The sequence below is a fragment of the Rhodnius prolixus genome, unplaced genomic scaffold, assembly GCF_049639745.1.
Source record: "Rhodnius prolixus isolate KJV_2025 unplaced genomic scaffold, Rpr scaffold_5, whole genome shotgun sequence".
NCBI classification, from domain to species: domain Eukaryota; kingdom Metazoa; phylum Arthropoda; class Insecta; order Hemiptera; family Reduviidae; genus Rhodnius; species Rhodnius prolixus.
Window position 1 is genome coordinate 24529492 of NW_027411624.1, and position 17986 is coordinate 24547477.

General features: G+C 30.8%; 1 protein-coding gene and 1 long non-coding RNA gene across 4 annotated transcripts; one reads left to right on the forward strand and one right to left on the reverse strand.

Annotated features, from left to right (window-relative positions):
• Nucleotides 1-127: 127 nt before the first annotated feature.
• Nucleotides 128-12639, forward strand: LOC141458724 (uncharacterized). 3 transcript variants are annotated; one of them, XM_074137077.1, is made up of 2 exons: nt 128-695; nt 8146-12639. In XM_074137077.1, exon 2 carries the CDS (start codon nt 8336-8338, stop codon nt 12413-12415), a length of 4080 nt encoding a protein of 1359 aa, XP_073993178.1. In that variant the 5' UTR covers nt 128-695; nt 8146-8335; the 3' UTR covers nt 12416-12639. The 3 variants fall into 3 exon arrangements, with proteins under 3 accessions (XP_073993178.1, XP_073993177.1, XP_073993175.1); XM_074137076.1 differs by lacking the exon at nt 128-695 and adding an exon at nt 7304-7443; XM_074137074.1 differs by lacking the exon at nt 128-695 and adding an exon at nt 7538-8024.
• On the reverse strand, nt 3387-7158 carry LOC141458729 (uncharacterized). Its single transcript, XR_012461147.1, has 3 exons — nt 5827-7158; nt 5566-5651; nt 3387-3639 (listed from the first exon to the last, which is right to left on the reverse strand). It is a non-coding gene; the product is annotated as an uncharacterized lncRNA (long non-coding RNA).
• Nucleotides 12640-17986: the final 5347 nt, after the last annotated feature.

A 17986-nucleotide genomic window follows, 5' to 3' on the forward strand; every position in this document is an offset into this window, starting at 1 on the left:
TCATAGCCCAAGAGGGTCATGCGCATCTAGCGGCCAATTCAGAAAATAGAACGAAGCAGCCAATGACCTAACCTGTTATTGTAAATGTAAAGTTGCTTAATAACACTTGAAGAAATCTTTGCTAAAAATGTTTTGGAATAGTTTTAGCCTTGCCAATTAACAATCAATTATTTTTTTATGAAAAAGACCATTGGCCCTACCTACCTAAGGTAACATATTACGGCAACATGTAGAATGTAAAAAATAGAGAAACGTTTTCAACGAGAAATGATTTCTGTTGCACTTCTCAAATTATAACTTTATTTGAATTTCATGAATTTGTATTAAAATTTTAATTTAACTTAATAAATTAGATAATATACTTAACACTACATTATTAAAATACATGTTCTATGGAAACCCGAAAATAATTTTTCTTGTACAAAAGAAAATTACAAATTAAAGTAACAGTTCTTTGAATAATTGATCTATTAAGTTAAAAAAATAAATAAAAAATCAAGGGATTTCGAAAAAAATGGTGTTAAAATTAAGTAAACCCCCTTGTGCATTTTAATTTATATGTCGGGAACTTATTCGAATGCTAAGATTAAAAAAAAAAATTACATATTTATTTTTTCAACAAAATTATAATAATGAAGGAGACTACAATTATATAACGCAAGTGATAAATGTAATCAATTTGAAAGTATTGAAAGGTAAGTTTTTTAATTTGTACTCTTGATGTTTTTTATGATGTAAGGCGCGTAGACAACTCTGAGGTTATTGGCGCCCGGAGCTTTTTTAAGTACACTGCCGTGTGCTCCCGTTTCAGAGAAAACTATCCATCACCGGACAGTGAGCCGTAAGTAAGAAGCTCCTAGGAAGAGAAAATCTAAGGGTCAGCAGCGGGATTAGAACTCGGGTCCTCCGCGTGGGAATCCAATACGCTAGCCGCGTAGCTAATCCCTTCCCTTTGTACTTTTAATTAAACTTTATCTTACTTTTTTCGAAAATTAACTTTGGTTGTGGGAAATTTGAATTCGGTTTTAACAGAAAGCTACTAATTGCAAAATACATATACATTTTTAGCTTAAATGAGCAGAATGAAATCGTGTAGAAGCATTTAATTTTATAATTATTTTCTTCTGAACTACTCTAAAGCATGAAAAAGTTATTTGAATTAAATATTCTCTCCCTCTTAACTTGGTTGTGTGTGAGTGGTGGTGGTGGTTGTATTCAAGATTGTAAAGTTCAAAACAGAAATATTCAAAGGAATCTTGAATTATCTTACATGGAATAAATAGAGGTGGGGTGATAATTGAAGAATGGTTGAAAAAGATGACACGTCAAATCTTCAATAAACGTTACACTCCCTATCAGCATGCTGAACTATCTCTGATGATAGGATGAATTGACGAAAACAAGCGTGCAGTGGAACGAATTCCCAGCAGCCCTGATGGTGCTATCTCATCTCATTTATTCGTATTTTCAAGACTGAAATTAATAGGGTTAATGTGAAGATAAGAATAGTTGCGTACTTCGAAGATATATCATCGTTTGCTGAAGTGGAAATCTAGTAGAGTTCACTGTGTATTGTTGGATGAAGCTGTTAATTAAATGAAGAATACCTGCGGAAGCATTCGAAGTACCTGCGCATCAACGGAGCCAGTTAGCCTTTCCTAATTTCAGGTATTGGGGTATCATCCCAAGTCAAGGGTTGGATTGAGTATATCTGTCCTTAAATCTGGGCAACTTAGCTACGCAAGACTTGCAGGAGTTGGCCAAGAATCGAACCCCTTCTTAAAACAATTCTCATTCTTGCAGAGAAGCACCAGTAACATCCTAAAAATCGCTACGTAAATCACAATAACCGTGTTGTCTATAATTTATTTGTAATACGGAACTGGTAAGTTTCTTACATCTTAGTAATGTTATCTGTTATTCAAATCTTTTAGGTGCTTTAAAGGTTTTCGAATGAAACTTTGGTGTTTTCAAACTGAGAACAGACAAGTTATTCCGAGATCTTTCCGTTTGCTTTCGCTTTTTCCATCCGTCTATACTATAATTAACTGACTTGCTCTCAACTAGCTTAATAACGAACGCAGTTTTTCAGAAGTTCTCCCAAATCGTGCAGCACACTAGCAAAAGTTTCGTAAAAGTTTTTTAATAGTGTGAGCAAATGGCTTGTGACATCATGAAGGGCTAGAGCAGAGGAAAATTGAGCTTTTCAGCCAACGAGTCTCATAGAAATAACCCATGAGCAATACTTCCAGACATTGAGCACACTTCGGCCATTGCGACACTTTTGCTCTTTATAATCAACTCTATATTAGAAAAGTTATATAGTGGTATTCTCACATCAGTGTGAACAGAACGGTATAAATCAAAATTGGTCTCTTCGAAGGACTTGCTTTTGTCTAGGATTAGGTTGGAAAATACATTTTCAAACTTGATCTCATTATGCTAGCTTAATCAGACGGGATTACCGACGCTACCATAGATCAGTGACCAATCTCTTGCGTACGTTCTGAAGACTAATTTTCAATAGATCTCTTCCATTTTCCGGAATTCTCAAAGAGTAGCTTATTCGAAAAACTGAAATGTGTAACTTTTTTGAAAAGTAGATGTCCTATCAATAGTATCGCCTAACAATTGTTCGAAACAAATGCATCAAGCTCTCGTTGGCGCGCCATCAAAAGAACCAAAAGATGCTGAAGGTGCTAGCGCCGCTAGTATCCACTTATTTTTAAGTTTTATATTAACAAAGACTAACAGTAAGCAATCACTCTCTTTAAATAATACCCTTTGACTGACTATGAACGGAAGTTTTTACCATTTCACCGTTCTAGCTGAATTAATCTGGACCAACTAACATTCTCTCAGCTTTGAATGAAATCAGTATTATTAGGACTGCTTTCACATTATGCACCAGTTGTTTATCATTAAGGGAACCTTTTCTGTGGAAATGCTTGGCAATTTGATTTAGAACTTTTTCAATGAAAACAATAAACCTTACCTGATGCATCTCGTTCCAGCAGCTTGCAACCTGTCTTATAGGGTTTTTCTATTAATTCTATCATTCCCTTATAACTCGCATAGTTGTTGGGCTAAGTTCTTTGCTTACTAAATCAATTAATCCTAGCCTTGTTCATTTTCTGGAAATTTTTCATTGACTCTACCAGCTAGTCTTACATTGAAACTGTCTGAAAAAACAGTTGTATGAAGATTAATTGTTAGAAACTACCAGAAAATGTTTGCTGTTCACAAACGCTCGATATGTCAGTTTTTCTATAAAAGATAAACTCTCAATTTGTTTTATTTTTTTTATTATTATTAAGGACATATCCTTTTGTTACAACGCAGATAAAATAAATTCAAACATTCAACGTTAACAAACTTGGCAAAAACGGAGTTTTTAGAAATTATTCTTGTTTTTTATTTTTTTTTTCTATTCTACCAGTTATAAAATAATCATCTCAAACACCCACACAGGCTAAAATAAACGAAATGTTATATAATGTTTATATGGTCCATGTGATTATGTTCTTAATTATGTTAAGTGAAAGAAAAATTTTTTCTTTTAATTTATTTATTTACCAATCACAATCTACCGAAGGTACAATCAGTGAATCAGATGTAAGTAGTTCTTGGCTGGATCAACTGGAACATAAGTAGTTCGTTACCTCTAAATACAATCAACCAACATAAATGAATGCTACTCTTCACTGACAAAAATATATTTACATTTGATATCTAACAAATTCTAAAAAAATATTAATAAAACTGTGTACAGTAAAATTATTTAAATTATATTAGTTTTATTAAGATTCAAAATATACTAAGGCTTGATGAAAATATTATTCAAAAGCAATGTTTCTGTTTAAAAAGCCTAAAAAGTTGTTAATGAAATCAGTTAGAAGGACTGGGAAGAAAATTAGAAACAAATTTAAATACAAATAAATAAGCTTTATTCGAACGTTTCTGTACGGCTGAAATTTGGATGAAAAATTCAGTACGTGCTGATTTTTATACTTTATCTTCTTTAATTATTTCTTATACTCATATTTTTAATCTGAATGCCTATGTTAAGGAAATTTAGAGAACTGAGAATTATCTTTAAGGATGCCAAGGGCAAGACCATGAGTAAGAAATATAGAACAAAGTTACAACTTATAAAGAGTGTGATTGTCTTCAAATAAACTTCCACAAAACAAAAATAATGGACATTTGACAAAGAAAAGATGCGCTACTTATGGAGTTATGAAGATATTAATAGAAAATGCAATCAAACTAAGAATCTTTATTTTAGTTAGTTTTTTTTTCGGGAATCTGTTTTATCCTCATTTCATTATTTTTTTTAGAGAAAAAATTGTTTATTTTGCATTTTTTGAGAGAGAGAACAAATGTAAGTATTTCATTTAAATGTAGTATGTAGGAGAGACCTTACAATAAGATTAAAGTGAAATCGTTCATTTTGAAACATTCATTTCTAAATTGATCTAAAGTTTTTTCTTCTATTTTGCTATATTAATTTTGAAAACTAACCCAAATCTAATTGAGACCGGTCAACTAAAGTTTTTCAAACAATTGCTGTGATTACCACCCAATACATCTAATTCTTATGTTCACTTGGAAGCCAACCGCACTCAAGTTTTGTACAAAATTTTCAATAGAATGTATGGCTGGTGGATTAAATTGCTAAATATGGCTGATTGGCAGCTGCAAAAATTATGCTATTCAAGATTGGTAGAGACAGACCGATACCCATACAATGCCATTTAACTGGGCTCGTGAACTTTGGAAGTTTCTCTGCATAATAGGAGCCGAAGATGTTTGGACGAATCAAAACTTAATAATAAAATAAATATTATTTAGAGTTAATAATAAAAAAATTGAAAATTGCTCTGTAGAAAAACTAAAATATCATTTAATAAGTATGGACATTCAAAAAGTCATTAATTCTAATTTTAACTTATATTATAGAAATGTAAGCAGTTTAGGATTGCCGGAGAAATACTTAGAATTCAATGTAAACATTAATAAAGGTTATTAGCTCAGCTGCGACTGGCCATTAAGAAAAATTCTAAGATTAGTATTAATAATGATGCCTTTAAATTTAATAGCGAAGAACCTTGTAATTTATGTGATTTGAATCAGACAAATGATATTATACATTTTATACTGGAATGCCCTGTATTCTCAATTTTTAGAAATGATTATATCAATAAATATTTATCTGTGATTAATACTAAATAGGGAAATATTGAGCAGTTACTTGTAAAAGAAGATGATCGCATTATATTTTTCTTAAAAATCACTTAAGCTAAAAAAATTTATTTCAATTTTGTAAAGCAAACTCATTGTTATAACTTTATGTTTATAAACAATAAAAATACATACATACAATTTTGAAAACTATTTTCTTCACAGTTAGTATTCAACATATACTGACATTTTACTACCTATATCTTATTTACCACTTTTAATTAAAAAATATTACTAAAAAGTTCCTATTAAAGAGAGCTTAATTTTTGTTAAATATGTACAAACAGTTTTGTACATATTTGCGTTAGATGTTATATTTACCTTCTAATATCATTTTCGTAAAACGTCCCATTGCGTGACCAGTGGATTCCTATTTCATTATTTTTCGAATTAATACAAATAACATTCTGAAAAAAGAAATAATAATAAAGTTGGCATCTAAGTACAAAGTTGTACTAACTTAAATAAAGTTACAGCACAAAGTTATCTTCGAATACAAATACAAAATAAGTTCAATTAATGTTTTCAATATTTATTAATTTAATTAACAATCCAAGCCAGTTTTTAAATTTGTACAAGCACCTTTCTTTCCTTTCAATTTATGTCACCAATTGTACATTATTATTTTTAAGCATTGACTGCCTTAGACATTATAAATAACCTAGAAAAGGGATTTCTTCTTGTCTGAAGCTAGTCATCCAAGAATGGTATTGTTCCTGAAGCTGTTGCACTAAATAAATGATGTTAATTTTTGCTTTTGATCCAAATAGAATAAATAAATTTCTGTTCTGTTCAGTATTTAACGATTCAATTGTGAATAGGAGCCTGAGAACAGAACAAGGCTACATATTAACTCGGAATAATTTTTAATAAAGAGAGAGTCATTTCCTAAATAGGCAAAATGGTGTTAACAAAAAGAATTTAGTTGTACATTGAATCCCCGTTAAGATACGCTGAGTTACTAATCAAGCTTGATATTCATTCATATTATGATTCATATTATTCTACCTTTTACTAAATGCAGTACTATTTAGATAAGATAGGAGTGTTCAAGATTAGATAAGAAGGGAGGAAATATCAGTTTATAAGATTTGCTCTTTTGAAGGAATAGTAAGTGAGTAAATAGTTCTTTAGTACTTAGTCAGAGCTCATGGCGTCCATTATGATACCCCTGCCTGACGACATAAACAACACTTGTACGTCCCCATCACTCATACCCAAGGCTTTTCTTCAGAGTTCATATGAGCAACTTCTTAGGATTAGCATACCCAACTGGCAAGTCCTATCTTGTCTTCACCATCAACACATACGCATACAAACACGTAGACCAACAGAGGGAAAGAGAGAGAAAGTGAGTGACAAGAGAGATTTACCAAAAACATAATACATTTTGGCGCTTATACATCAGTTCCTAGGTCTGACGTTTATGGAAGCTACAATAAATCATTTAGTTTAAGTAGACCATTTAGATTTGGCTTTTAGCCTCTCTCGATATGAATTTAATCTACTAATTTCTTTATTATTTCTGTTATAAAAGGTTTTCATTTTCAATAAACAGGCTATTTTATTTATTTTTTAAATAATAGTCGTATGTTCATTTTAATTGATATTTAAAAGAATCAATTTTATTTCCTTAAACTTTTCAATTATTCTGCAAAAAAGTTAGATACAAAATATCAAGTGTAATCTAATCGTAAATATAGTAGTAAATAGTAAATACTTAAATAATACTTAAATTATTGAAAGTAGATGTTCGCTGAGAGATACAGAATATAGTTTGTGAATCGGTAAGATCAAATCGCCCAGAGGGAATGGCTTTCCTGACCAACTACGCATCTAATAAATATATTCCAACATAATACAATTATAAATTCAAATTAATCGAAAAAAAAAATATTACAGATGTTTGCTTCAAAATATAAATGTATATTAAAATAAATAAATGTATTTTTTAAGTAAATTCGTCTGTTCATTTCATCTTAATAAAGAAAATATAATTAAATAAAAACATAGTTTCCTTTTTATTCTCGTTAAAAAAAATAAATGATCTAAACCTGTAATTAGAATTTGGGGATTAACAATTTTAAACATCGCCAAAATAGGGACCTCCTCATGAAATAAATGAACTCAAATATCATTTACTTTTCTCAAAATTCCAAGTATTTTCATTGGAAACAAAAAAAAAAAATACGAATTAAGGTAATTACTTAAAACTTGATTAAAAAAAAATAAACAAAACAAAAACGTTCACATCAATCTCTAATAATTCAAGGACAATCACAAAAACAAAACAAAACCAAAATAGAAAGAAATCTTGTTAAATACTTAAAATACCTTTAAAAACCAAATCCGCTTTAATATTTTTAAAAATTTATAAAGTAAGAACCTCTAAAAAACAAAATGATAAGATATTTTATAAAATGATTTAAATAGCATAGACGTGAAATTGATTAAAAAAATATTTTTTTTATTGTTTTAAATCAATAACAATATTTTTTGATTGTCTAATATTTTAAAAAGTTATAAACAAAAAACAATACTGAATAGAATTCAAACAAACGTAATAAATAAAATACTATTTAGTTTATTAAACGATTAGAAAGTGGCAAAGTTGGCTAAACTGTACGATGGTTGTCAGTCACTGGGTAGTCCATTATTTGTGTATGTTTATTTCACGTGCTCCTGCTTAATAACTGCTCAATTTGTGCTGTTGTGAATATCATTTGATAAGATAATAAACTTTTAAATATCAAGAGAATTATAGTAATTCATTTTTGTTAGTAAGTAAAAGCATTTTACCCTCAAGAAATCTTATCACATAGATTATCATTTTTATCAATCGTTTTACATTTGCTATTAATATTATTATTATAGTTTTTGTTTTTGTTTTTTTTTTGGCAGATCAGCGACCATTTGTCTGAAATTAAAAAAGTGACTTTATGCTTAAGATGCGCAAATTGACGGCGTAAGTATGGTTTGCTTTCCCGACACTTGAGTATACAAATCTCAATTTTTCTACGCTTAGTCAGTGGATGACCTTTATACTTATTTGCAATAAAACAGTAATTTAAATGTATACATTTTTTTTTTAATGGGTAATATCTCAGTAAAGAATTTATTCAAGAGCAAATCAGAAAATAGTATGCAACGAATTGTGGAGAAATCTGGAAATACGGTGCATGATGAAAGCGGAAGCGAACTTCGGTTCAACATAGGGCCGTTATTTTTACATGTTACATCGTTTAATAGATATACTGGTCATTCATTTAATTACTTTTACGAATCGAAAATGTGTAAAAATTTCGTTGAGGATAATTTGAATAGAAACATTTCAAAAGTACCTTCTATAGGTTTAACTTCGATAAATTCATTGTTAAACCATAAAAAACATTCTGTAAGAGTAAACATATACAAAGAAAAATGTTTTTGCGAAAAACATCTTTCAAGAACGTTTTTATTTTTTGGATCTGAAGCTACTGAATTGAGAAACGAATTACTAAAAATGCTTGTTAGCTGTGAAGATTTTAAAACATGGGATGATAAATGGATTAAAATAATAATTGAACAAATGTGTCTATTCTTTAGTTGCATAAAAGAAAGTAAAGTTTATGAACGATTGTTGGAATCTGCGGGATTGTGCGCGAAAATGATGCTGATAAAGGATTTTAGAAAAGAACTGATTGAATTCAAATACAGCTATATAACTTTTCATAGGAATTTTGCCGATAAAATTACTGAAAAAATGCAACAGGAAAACCAAAAAGATGGTAAAAGAGAGAGTCACTTAAACTCAAATATTTGTGGAGAAGAAATAGATGTGATAGATGGTTTTGCCATTTTATCATTTGAAACTGAAGAAGAAATGAATCAGTATATCCAGTTAGAGAAATTAAATAGAAGAGGAAAACCTCCATTAAAGTTTCCTAACGTAAGAAATAACGTACGTAAAAATACCAATTCCACGGAAATTATGGTTCCAAACAAAAAGCAAAAAACAAAAGAAAGAACAATTGTACCTGATGATGTTATTAAAATAACTGAAATTACTCAAAATAGAAATCTGGTCGTACCAAAATCGTATTTCAATAAAAAGAAACACAAAATTTGGAGTTACGTTGAGCAAACAAGTGAATCTGACTTTCATTATAACAAAACAAACAATTCAAATCAAAATATTGAAACTTGTAAGCTCACAGAAGATAGGAAAAATTGTGTAAACAAATACCCAAAAAAGGAGCTAGAAAAATTTGATAAATTTTTTGATTCAAAAGGGAATCTTATCCCAATAATTCATGGCTGTGATAAAAATAAAAATTTAGAATCCATCTGTAGATGTAAACATTTTTCACTTTTTATGGTATTAACCATTGGCAAAGGTAGACCTTTTTCTAAAGGAGTGGTTGAAAATTTGAATTATTTAGAAATGAACAACAACAAAATCAGTTTTAGAATGGCATCAATAGCTGCTTCTGCTTTGGTCCATTCTAATAGGAGAACTGTAAAAAGAATTTTAGTACCCGTTAAAACCAGTAAATTAAAAAGTGAAACAAAATTTCTAAGAAATAAAACAGACAAATTTATAAAAGATCTAACAAATAAATTAGAAATTGATCCAGTAGTTAAAGAAGTAGTCAACTTTATGGTTGATTATGTGGCAATCAATTTAGATTATGAAGATAATAAGTCGAAAAAACAATCTGTTAAATTTTTTAAGAGAAATGATAATAGAAAAAAAATGACTAAGATTCAACGTGAACTAAATAAATTGAGTGCTTCATTTACTGACGAAGATTCACCAGATATCTCTGCAACAAACTGTGGAAATGAATCCTGTAAAGTTGATTGTGAATGTCAGAATCAGAATGGTAAAAATAATTTAATAACTCAGTGTGAAAAAGAGTCTTGCTTTATTAGTTGTGTGTGTAAAAAACGTGAAGAGAATGTGCCAAACCTTGCACAAATAGATTGTCCATCAAATCAGTCTTGTGGTGTTGATGAAGAAGCGATTAGGAAATTCCATGCTAATATTAAAATATTAGATGGAAAAAAGTTTGGCCTAACTAATTTAGTTCATCGTTCTAATAGGCCAATAAAACTATCAACTAGATTTAAGAATAGTGTACTGTTCGATGAAGCTTCACTTATTGTCACTTCAACTCCTAGAAGAAGATTAAAAAGTGATTCTACTGAAGATAGAGTTGATTCTAGTAAATCAGAAAAAGGAACAATTAAAAAATCAGACTTATTAGTACGTAGACTTAATTTTTGTGAAGAACTTATTAAATCTAAGAAAACTTTAGGTGACGTATTTATATGGTGCGATAGACATCGTAAATATAACTGCACATGCATTTCATGGGTTTGCAGAATGAAGTATAATGCGCTAATATTTAAACCAAAAAAACATCAAAAATATCTAGCACATAAACAAATGATGAAATTGGAATTATTTGAAAAAAGTAAATATGAAGTTTTCTTTTTTGATACGCAATCATATAGTGCACGCACTTACGGTGCACCAATTAATTATGCATTGCGTAATAGGACATCAACATTTAAAGCGAAAAGAATGTTCGAATTAAAAAAAGGTATTATTTCTTCTACAAATTCATATATAAAAAAGAATTTTTCTATTTATAAAATATTAGATAGTGAAAACAAAACTGAACAAGAATATGAAGTGCACAAATCTCCAACTGTTGAAAATTTGCATTTAAAGCCAGAAAATATATACAGCACCGAACTGATTGAAGTTTGTGAACAGAATTTACAGAATGAGGATACCGTCATAATTTTATCAGATAGTGATGAAGACATTGATCACGGAGGTAATAATATAATTGATCATATTAAATCTGTCTATAATACCACTCTGAACTCTACAGAAACTTTAGAAAATGTTCTTAAGGGTTTAAAGAATATAAATGAAGAGGAATATAAACAAACTGATACTATGTTAAAAAATACTTTAAGTAGGAAGAAAGGCGTTAAGTTGATGGAAGAAGCTCTTGGCGATCATGCATTTAGCGAAGATAATTCAGAATCACATCACTCAGAAATAGAAAATCCAAAAGATATGAGCTTTCAAAGAACAGATGCTGCCCAATTTTTGGAACAAAATTCGTTTGATATTGATAATAATTATGATCCCTGTTTGGAAAATGAATTAATCCAGTTAGAAGATCATCCATTGAAAAATCAAATTTATGGATCAGATAATTTACCAAAATTGTCTTTATACTGCCTAACTCCAGGTATTGGCTACCTACCTATTGTTGAATACGGTACAGAAGTGCTGGTGGTACAAGATCCAGTATCTCCTTTGCTCTTACATTCTTTTAAAAATCTTAATTGCGCCAATATTTGGCTTAATAAATTTCTAAAAGATTTCTTAGTTTTTGAATCAATTGATATATGCCTTAAATGGGTGATAGTTAAACCAGGAATAATCAAATTGAAGAAAAGTCTCCCATTTACGCCGGCTATTTTAGAAAATTCTTCAATAATTATTACAAAAGATGGTGAACTAGTTTTCAATAAAGATTTGGATATTATAGTAAATAGTAGGAAAAAATATCAATTTGATTCAACATCAAGAGGCTTACCTGGGACTGAAATCAAATGTAGTGAATCAATACTAGATAGAAAACGTAAGTTCTCACATTCAGACTCGGACGATGTATCTGAAAAACGTAAGAAAATACAACCAGTTACACCAATCGTAGTAAAACGGCCAATTAATATGACCCGATATTATCCTGGTAAGAAACCAACAACACAACTACCTACCACACAACTTGCCGTACCATCAAATCCACGAGGACTTCTATCTAATAAGAAATCTGATAAATCAATGACTGGTACAATTGTGAAGAAGTATATATCAATTGTGAAGACTACACCACAACGTAATTCCAATATTGTGCAGTTGAAGATTGATTCCCCAAATTTATACAGAGTTATACCTGGAAATCTGCTTGTATCAAACAGTAATGTAACTGGTACACTATTATTGCCGCATAATGGTAAAAACAGTGGTGAACATTCTTCAAAAATTCACGTTGTTACCGATCCAGTTTCTGGTGCTAGTAAGATACTTACATCTACATCTACTCCGTATATTGTATCCAATAATAATTCTCTTTTAACGAATAAAAATGTAAAACACTGAACATTCAAGATTCATGTAAGTGATTCAAATCTATTGTTATCATTTTTCAATTAACAATTTGTGAAAACTTTAATATTTGTAAATAATGTGTAAAAATTGTACAAGCAAAAGAAGTGCGGCTTTATTTTTTAAATACTGAAGACATTTTTTTTTTTTAAATATGTAATTACTATTTATGTTTTCATAGTTGATTTAAGTGATTATATTTGTATTCATTGTACAGAATAAACATTTTTCTCATTTTTTTGTAAACATTTTTTATTGTCTATTATTATAAATGGCTTACCTAATTTTTGCTATTCCTCACTTTTACTCATTTAATTGGGAGGGAACTTTTGATAATCTAAGTCTCTTAGATTTATTAAGGATTCAATTAGCGAGGAATCAGTCCAGAACAAAAAACAACTTACTTACTTATTCAAGGGCTATAATGGTCCATGAAGGACCCGAGCCTCAGCCACTACAGCTCTCCACCTCTCTCTATCTCTTGCCGACGTTCTCCATCTCTGCCGACCAAGGGCTTCCAAATCTTCCTGCACGTCGTTCAACCATCCTAGTCGAGGCCTACCCCTCGGCCTTTTTCCACCAGGATGTCCATACATTGCTTACCTGGGACCTCTCGTCTCCTCCATTCGGTGCAAATGTCCCAGCCATCATAGTCTACCAGACTTTATAGTGGCTCACCGAACAGTTTAACGACTTCTCGATTCGTCCTGATCCCGTAGCCATCCTGTGTCCTTACAGGTCCAAAAATCCTTCTTAATACTTTTCTTTTCCCACCTGCACAACCTTTGTTCGTTCGCTTTGGTTAATACCCATGCTTCCGAACCGTAAGGTAACGATTGGACGCAGGGTAGTCTGGTATATTCTTAACTTTATGGCTCGGGACAAGCATTTCCTCTTAGGTTAATTAAGGATTCAATTAGCGAGGAATCGGTCCAGAACAAAAAACAACCCTTTTTTTTTTTACAAAAAGGCGGAGGTAAAAAGACGATGTTGTTTTTTGATCTGGCGCACCCATTCCTCTCTTATTGAATTCTTAATATAAATATTTTACGGTCAATAAAAGCTGGTACAAACTCTTAAGTTCCCATAAACTATCCATAAACTTCTAAGTCAAGAGAAGTCTTCTAACAATACAGTTTTACGGAAGGAATCTCAACCTAAGGTAGGTGCTTATGAGAAACTGTGATTGTCTAAGAATCAAAACTGTCTTGTTTGGCTATCCAAACTTAATTTTTAGGCAATGTGTCCATAAAGATAGGGGTCTGAATCGTTGAAGCGAGAAGTCGGTGGTAAGTTGAGGACTAATGAAGGATATGTGATGAAAAGAGTATAAAGCCAAATTTACCAGACAACTATTTAGGCTTCCAGATAAATAAGAATGAAATTATCTGTTGAGATGAAATTACACTTAAAATTAGAATGCTAGTTGACTGAATATTTTTAAGTATGTATCGTAAATAATAATTATAAATCCCTTGACAGAAGAAGAAACTTTTTTTCCATTTACACCGTCATTATATCAGTCTTGTAAGTCATATCATCAAAATGTAAAATTAAATGTGTTTATTCAGTAAGCTATCTTTAATAATAACGCAGAAACCGCTAAAAAATCACTTCTAATTGGCATCTTAATCGTCTGATGTAACGGGGATACGCTCACAGAGAGAGCTTGGATAAAAGTCAGTTTCTCTCAATCCATCTTGGCATCGTTTTTGGAAAAAGTAAATTTTAGGTAAAAGAAACAGTTCAGAAATGCTTATTATGTACATATATTTTTAGAAGAATTTGAATTAAGTGAGTCTAGAAAGTCTTCGTCAGCAATATAAATAATGACTAGTTAAGGTTAACCAAAAAAAATTCTCTTCAGTCAAAGTCTATCATATAGTAGAGATAAAACTTTAACAAAAACTTACAGTTTAAAATGTTAAGTATAAGGGTTGATTAAACGCCAAAAGGTACACAAATCAGCAAGCACCCAACATTTCATTAATTCTTCATTAATATTTAAGTAATTTTACTGCATTAATATTCATTAATATTTTTTAGAATTTATTAGATGTCACAGACCCTTATGCTGGCCATTTTCGTCTACAAAATATTTGTTCAAGTAGCACTGTAGATTGACTGTAATATGTAGTTATTTATAATAATCAAACTATTAAATACAGGATAAAAAGAAAAACGTTATAAAAAATAAAAAAAAATTATGAGGCTAAAAAATTCAAAACTTTTTTTTATAAAAAAAAATGTAATATGTAATATAAAGTAAATAAGATATGTATATTTTTAGGACAGCTAATTATTCCAGTATTTTACTATAAGTAAAATTAGGGGGACTAAATTAAATTACAATTGAGAAATCAATAATTGTTGTTGAATAATCTACTTGTTATTAACTCTGTGTTATTTGTGCTCTCGAATATTTCGGTAAGACGAATTCAAGACAGTAGCCTACTCTAACTTTGTCTTTTTCTACTTTAACATGCATGTACATATGTGTGATTTATCATAATTATAACAAAAACATATTATAAATGAAGTGGCCAGCATAAGGGTCTGTGACATCTAATAAATTCTAAAAAATATTAATGAATATTAATGCAGTAAAATTACTTAAATATTAATGAAGAATTAATGAAATGTTGGGTGCTTGCTGATTTGTGTACCTTTTGGCGTTTAATCAACCCTTATACTTAACATTTTAAACTGTAAGTTTTTGTTAAAGAGATTTTTGTACCTTTTGGATAGATTTTCCTTTTTGTCTATTTTACAAAGTTACATATCTGCTTTACAGATTTTTTTAAATTTGGAATAAGCAATTCTATCATTATAACCTGATAAGATGGTAAGTCGGAACCGTAACTACCACTAGAGAGATCTTTTTAAAGAATGATTATCGTTAAGGTCCCCCAAACCATCCTCAGTAACAACTTTTTTTGAAAAAGCGTTTTGAATAACATAGGAAGGTACTTGTGCGTGAATAGCAAAATTAAACTGCGATTTCATTACTTCCTTTTAAGATAAGAGGAGTAAGAAAAATAAACTGCGATTGCAGAACTTCTAGGCAAAGAGGCAAAGATTTTTTAATCGAACGACAATTCATTGATTTAAATCGGTTCACTCATTGATAATTTAAACGATTGCAGTACTTCCTCTTAGTAGGTGCAAGAGCATCAGCAATGTAGAGGAGCTTTAACCACTTATTCGAGCTGAATTTTATCAAAATCGGACTAAGCGTTATAGAAATATTGGTAATAATAGTTTTAGAAAGGGCCTTATTTGGGTGGGGCAAACTCTCCTCCTTATGAGGCACAGCGTCGAGACTTTTAAAGTGCAAATCTGTACAAAATTTCGATTCGAATGACATTTCATTCATGAAAATCGGTTCACGTGTCGATAATTTGAAACGATTCCTATACTTCCCCTTAACAAGTGTAAGAGCTGATCGCCGCTTTAATGTTACGTAGGGGAGCCCTAACCCTATCATCCTACCAAATTTTATCAAAATCCGGCCAAGATTTACAGAGTAATTAGTAATAATAATTTTGGAGGGGGCCTTACATAAAGGGGGCTAACTCCTCTCCCATTCGATGTACAGGGTCGAGACCCCCAAAAGGCACATCTACATAAAATTCCGAATCAAATGACACCTCATTCATGAAAATCGGTTCGCGCGTTTAGGCTGTACGTTGTTTACAAAAAAGGTAACAAGAACAACAACAACAACAACAACAACAACAAGAAGAACAAGAACAAGAACATTTTTTGAAAAAGCCGTTTTTGCTCATTTTCGGCAACTTTTTTCTCGAAACCTATTAGATCTGGGTTGTTGCGAAAAAATTACAGCTATAAAGGAGGATTTGCCCCATATTTTAAAGAAAATTTGGGAATTTTATCTTTAGTAGAAAAAGAGAAAAAAATTGTCAAAGTTGGGTCTTTTTCAACGTTACGCTTTTTCGTGCACTTTTTGACGATCAACCCTTATACAACTGTCCTACCGGACAGTTTTAATGAAATATCGAGCGACAATTAAAACATTTGTTTGCAGATTAAGTTCCAAATATGATGTTGAGTGAAACCTCCAGATTCCAAAATAATAGTCTCAGAGAAAAAGAAACTATCCTTTTGAGTCCATTCTCATCCAAAAATTTGCTGGAAGGTTAAATCTCACCAAACTTCTTTTTTAAAAAAAGAGATTCTTTATCTATCCATATCTTCAGCTTCACTTGAATTGTTTGTCTCTAACTCAATCAATTCCCATTTTTTTTTTTTTTTTTTTTTTTTTTTTTTGGCGCATCAACAGCTGAGGTCATTAGCGCCCGGAGCTTTTTCCAGTGCACTGCCGGCCTCCGGACAGTGTTCTCTCGTTACAGACAACACTGTCCATCACCGGACAGTGAGCTGTAAGAAGCTCCTAGGAAGAGAAAATCTAAGGGTCAGCTGCTGGATTCGAACCCGGGACCTCCGCGTGGGAGTCCAGTATGCTAACCTCATAGCTAATCCCTTCCCTGAATTCCCATTTTTAAACAGTTGTGAAAAAATACAAGTATGTGGTGGTTATAAAAAATACTAACATATTAGTAAGAAGTGTAAAACACATTAGTCAATAAAATATGTAAATTAATAGCTAGAAATATACAAGTACGTGATGATTCATTCGATTTGAGATAATGTGGTATGTTAGATATCAATCAATAATCCTTTATTTTTATAAACAAAATGATAATATTACAAAATACAAAATTTAGGAAATTGCATGGCTATTAGCCGTCAGCAGAAGTTAGCCTTTAGGTAAAATAAGAAAAAAATACTTAAATAAATAAAAATAAAAAGGTACAGGCATCGTCCAAACTCCTCTCCAAGCCACAAACTACGGAGAAGTATATTGGTAAGATGATCAGGGAAAGACTGTGGAAGCGCCTGAAAGTCACCGATGCAAAGCTCCAAAAAAAAATCTAGACCCATTTCGTTTACTATTTCATCTCTTGACCGTCTAACTGGTGACCATAATGCAGAATCTAAAATTAGCCCTTAGGGAAGAGTCTGGATGATACCCACCCTCGCATTTACATCTCCCACTAAGATAACATACTTCCTGTGATAAAACATGTCAAAAAATATTTAATTCATTAAAGTTATTCAACCATAAACTGGGATTTAAATAAACTGGTATTATATTAAATCATTCCTATTTACAGTAACAACGATTTTACCATCTACATTTTTTAAATTTACAAGATCACTTTATGTACACGCAATAAAATATGTAAATTAATAGCTAGAAATATACAAGTATGTGAGTGTACATTAAATTTAAGATAATGTGGTATGTGAGTTATTAATACACATAAAAGATGGCGGAATGTTGTTATAAGAGAACTAAAAAGAATTTAAAATTGTATTTTTCATTGGATAAATAAAAGATATTTAATCAGCGACCAATTTTATTCAACAACTTAAGGATTAAAGTTACAACCTAAGGCTAGGGCACAATTTTAAGTTTTGCAAAAATTTCTTAAGGTGAAAAATGAAGCCTGGCAATTAAATCGCTGGGGATGAAATAAA

Coding starts and splice junctions, on each gene's coding strand:
- LOC141458724 (XM_074137077.1), top strand. CDS start 8,336: ATGGGTAATATCTCAGTAAAGAATTTATTCAAGAGCAAATCAGAAAAT.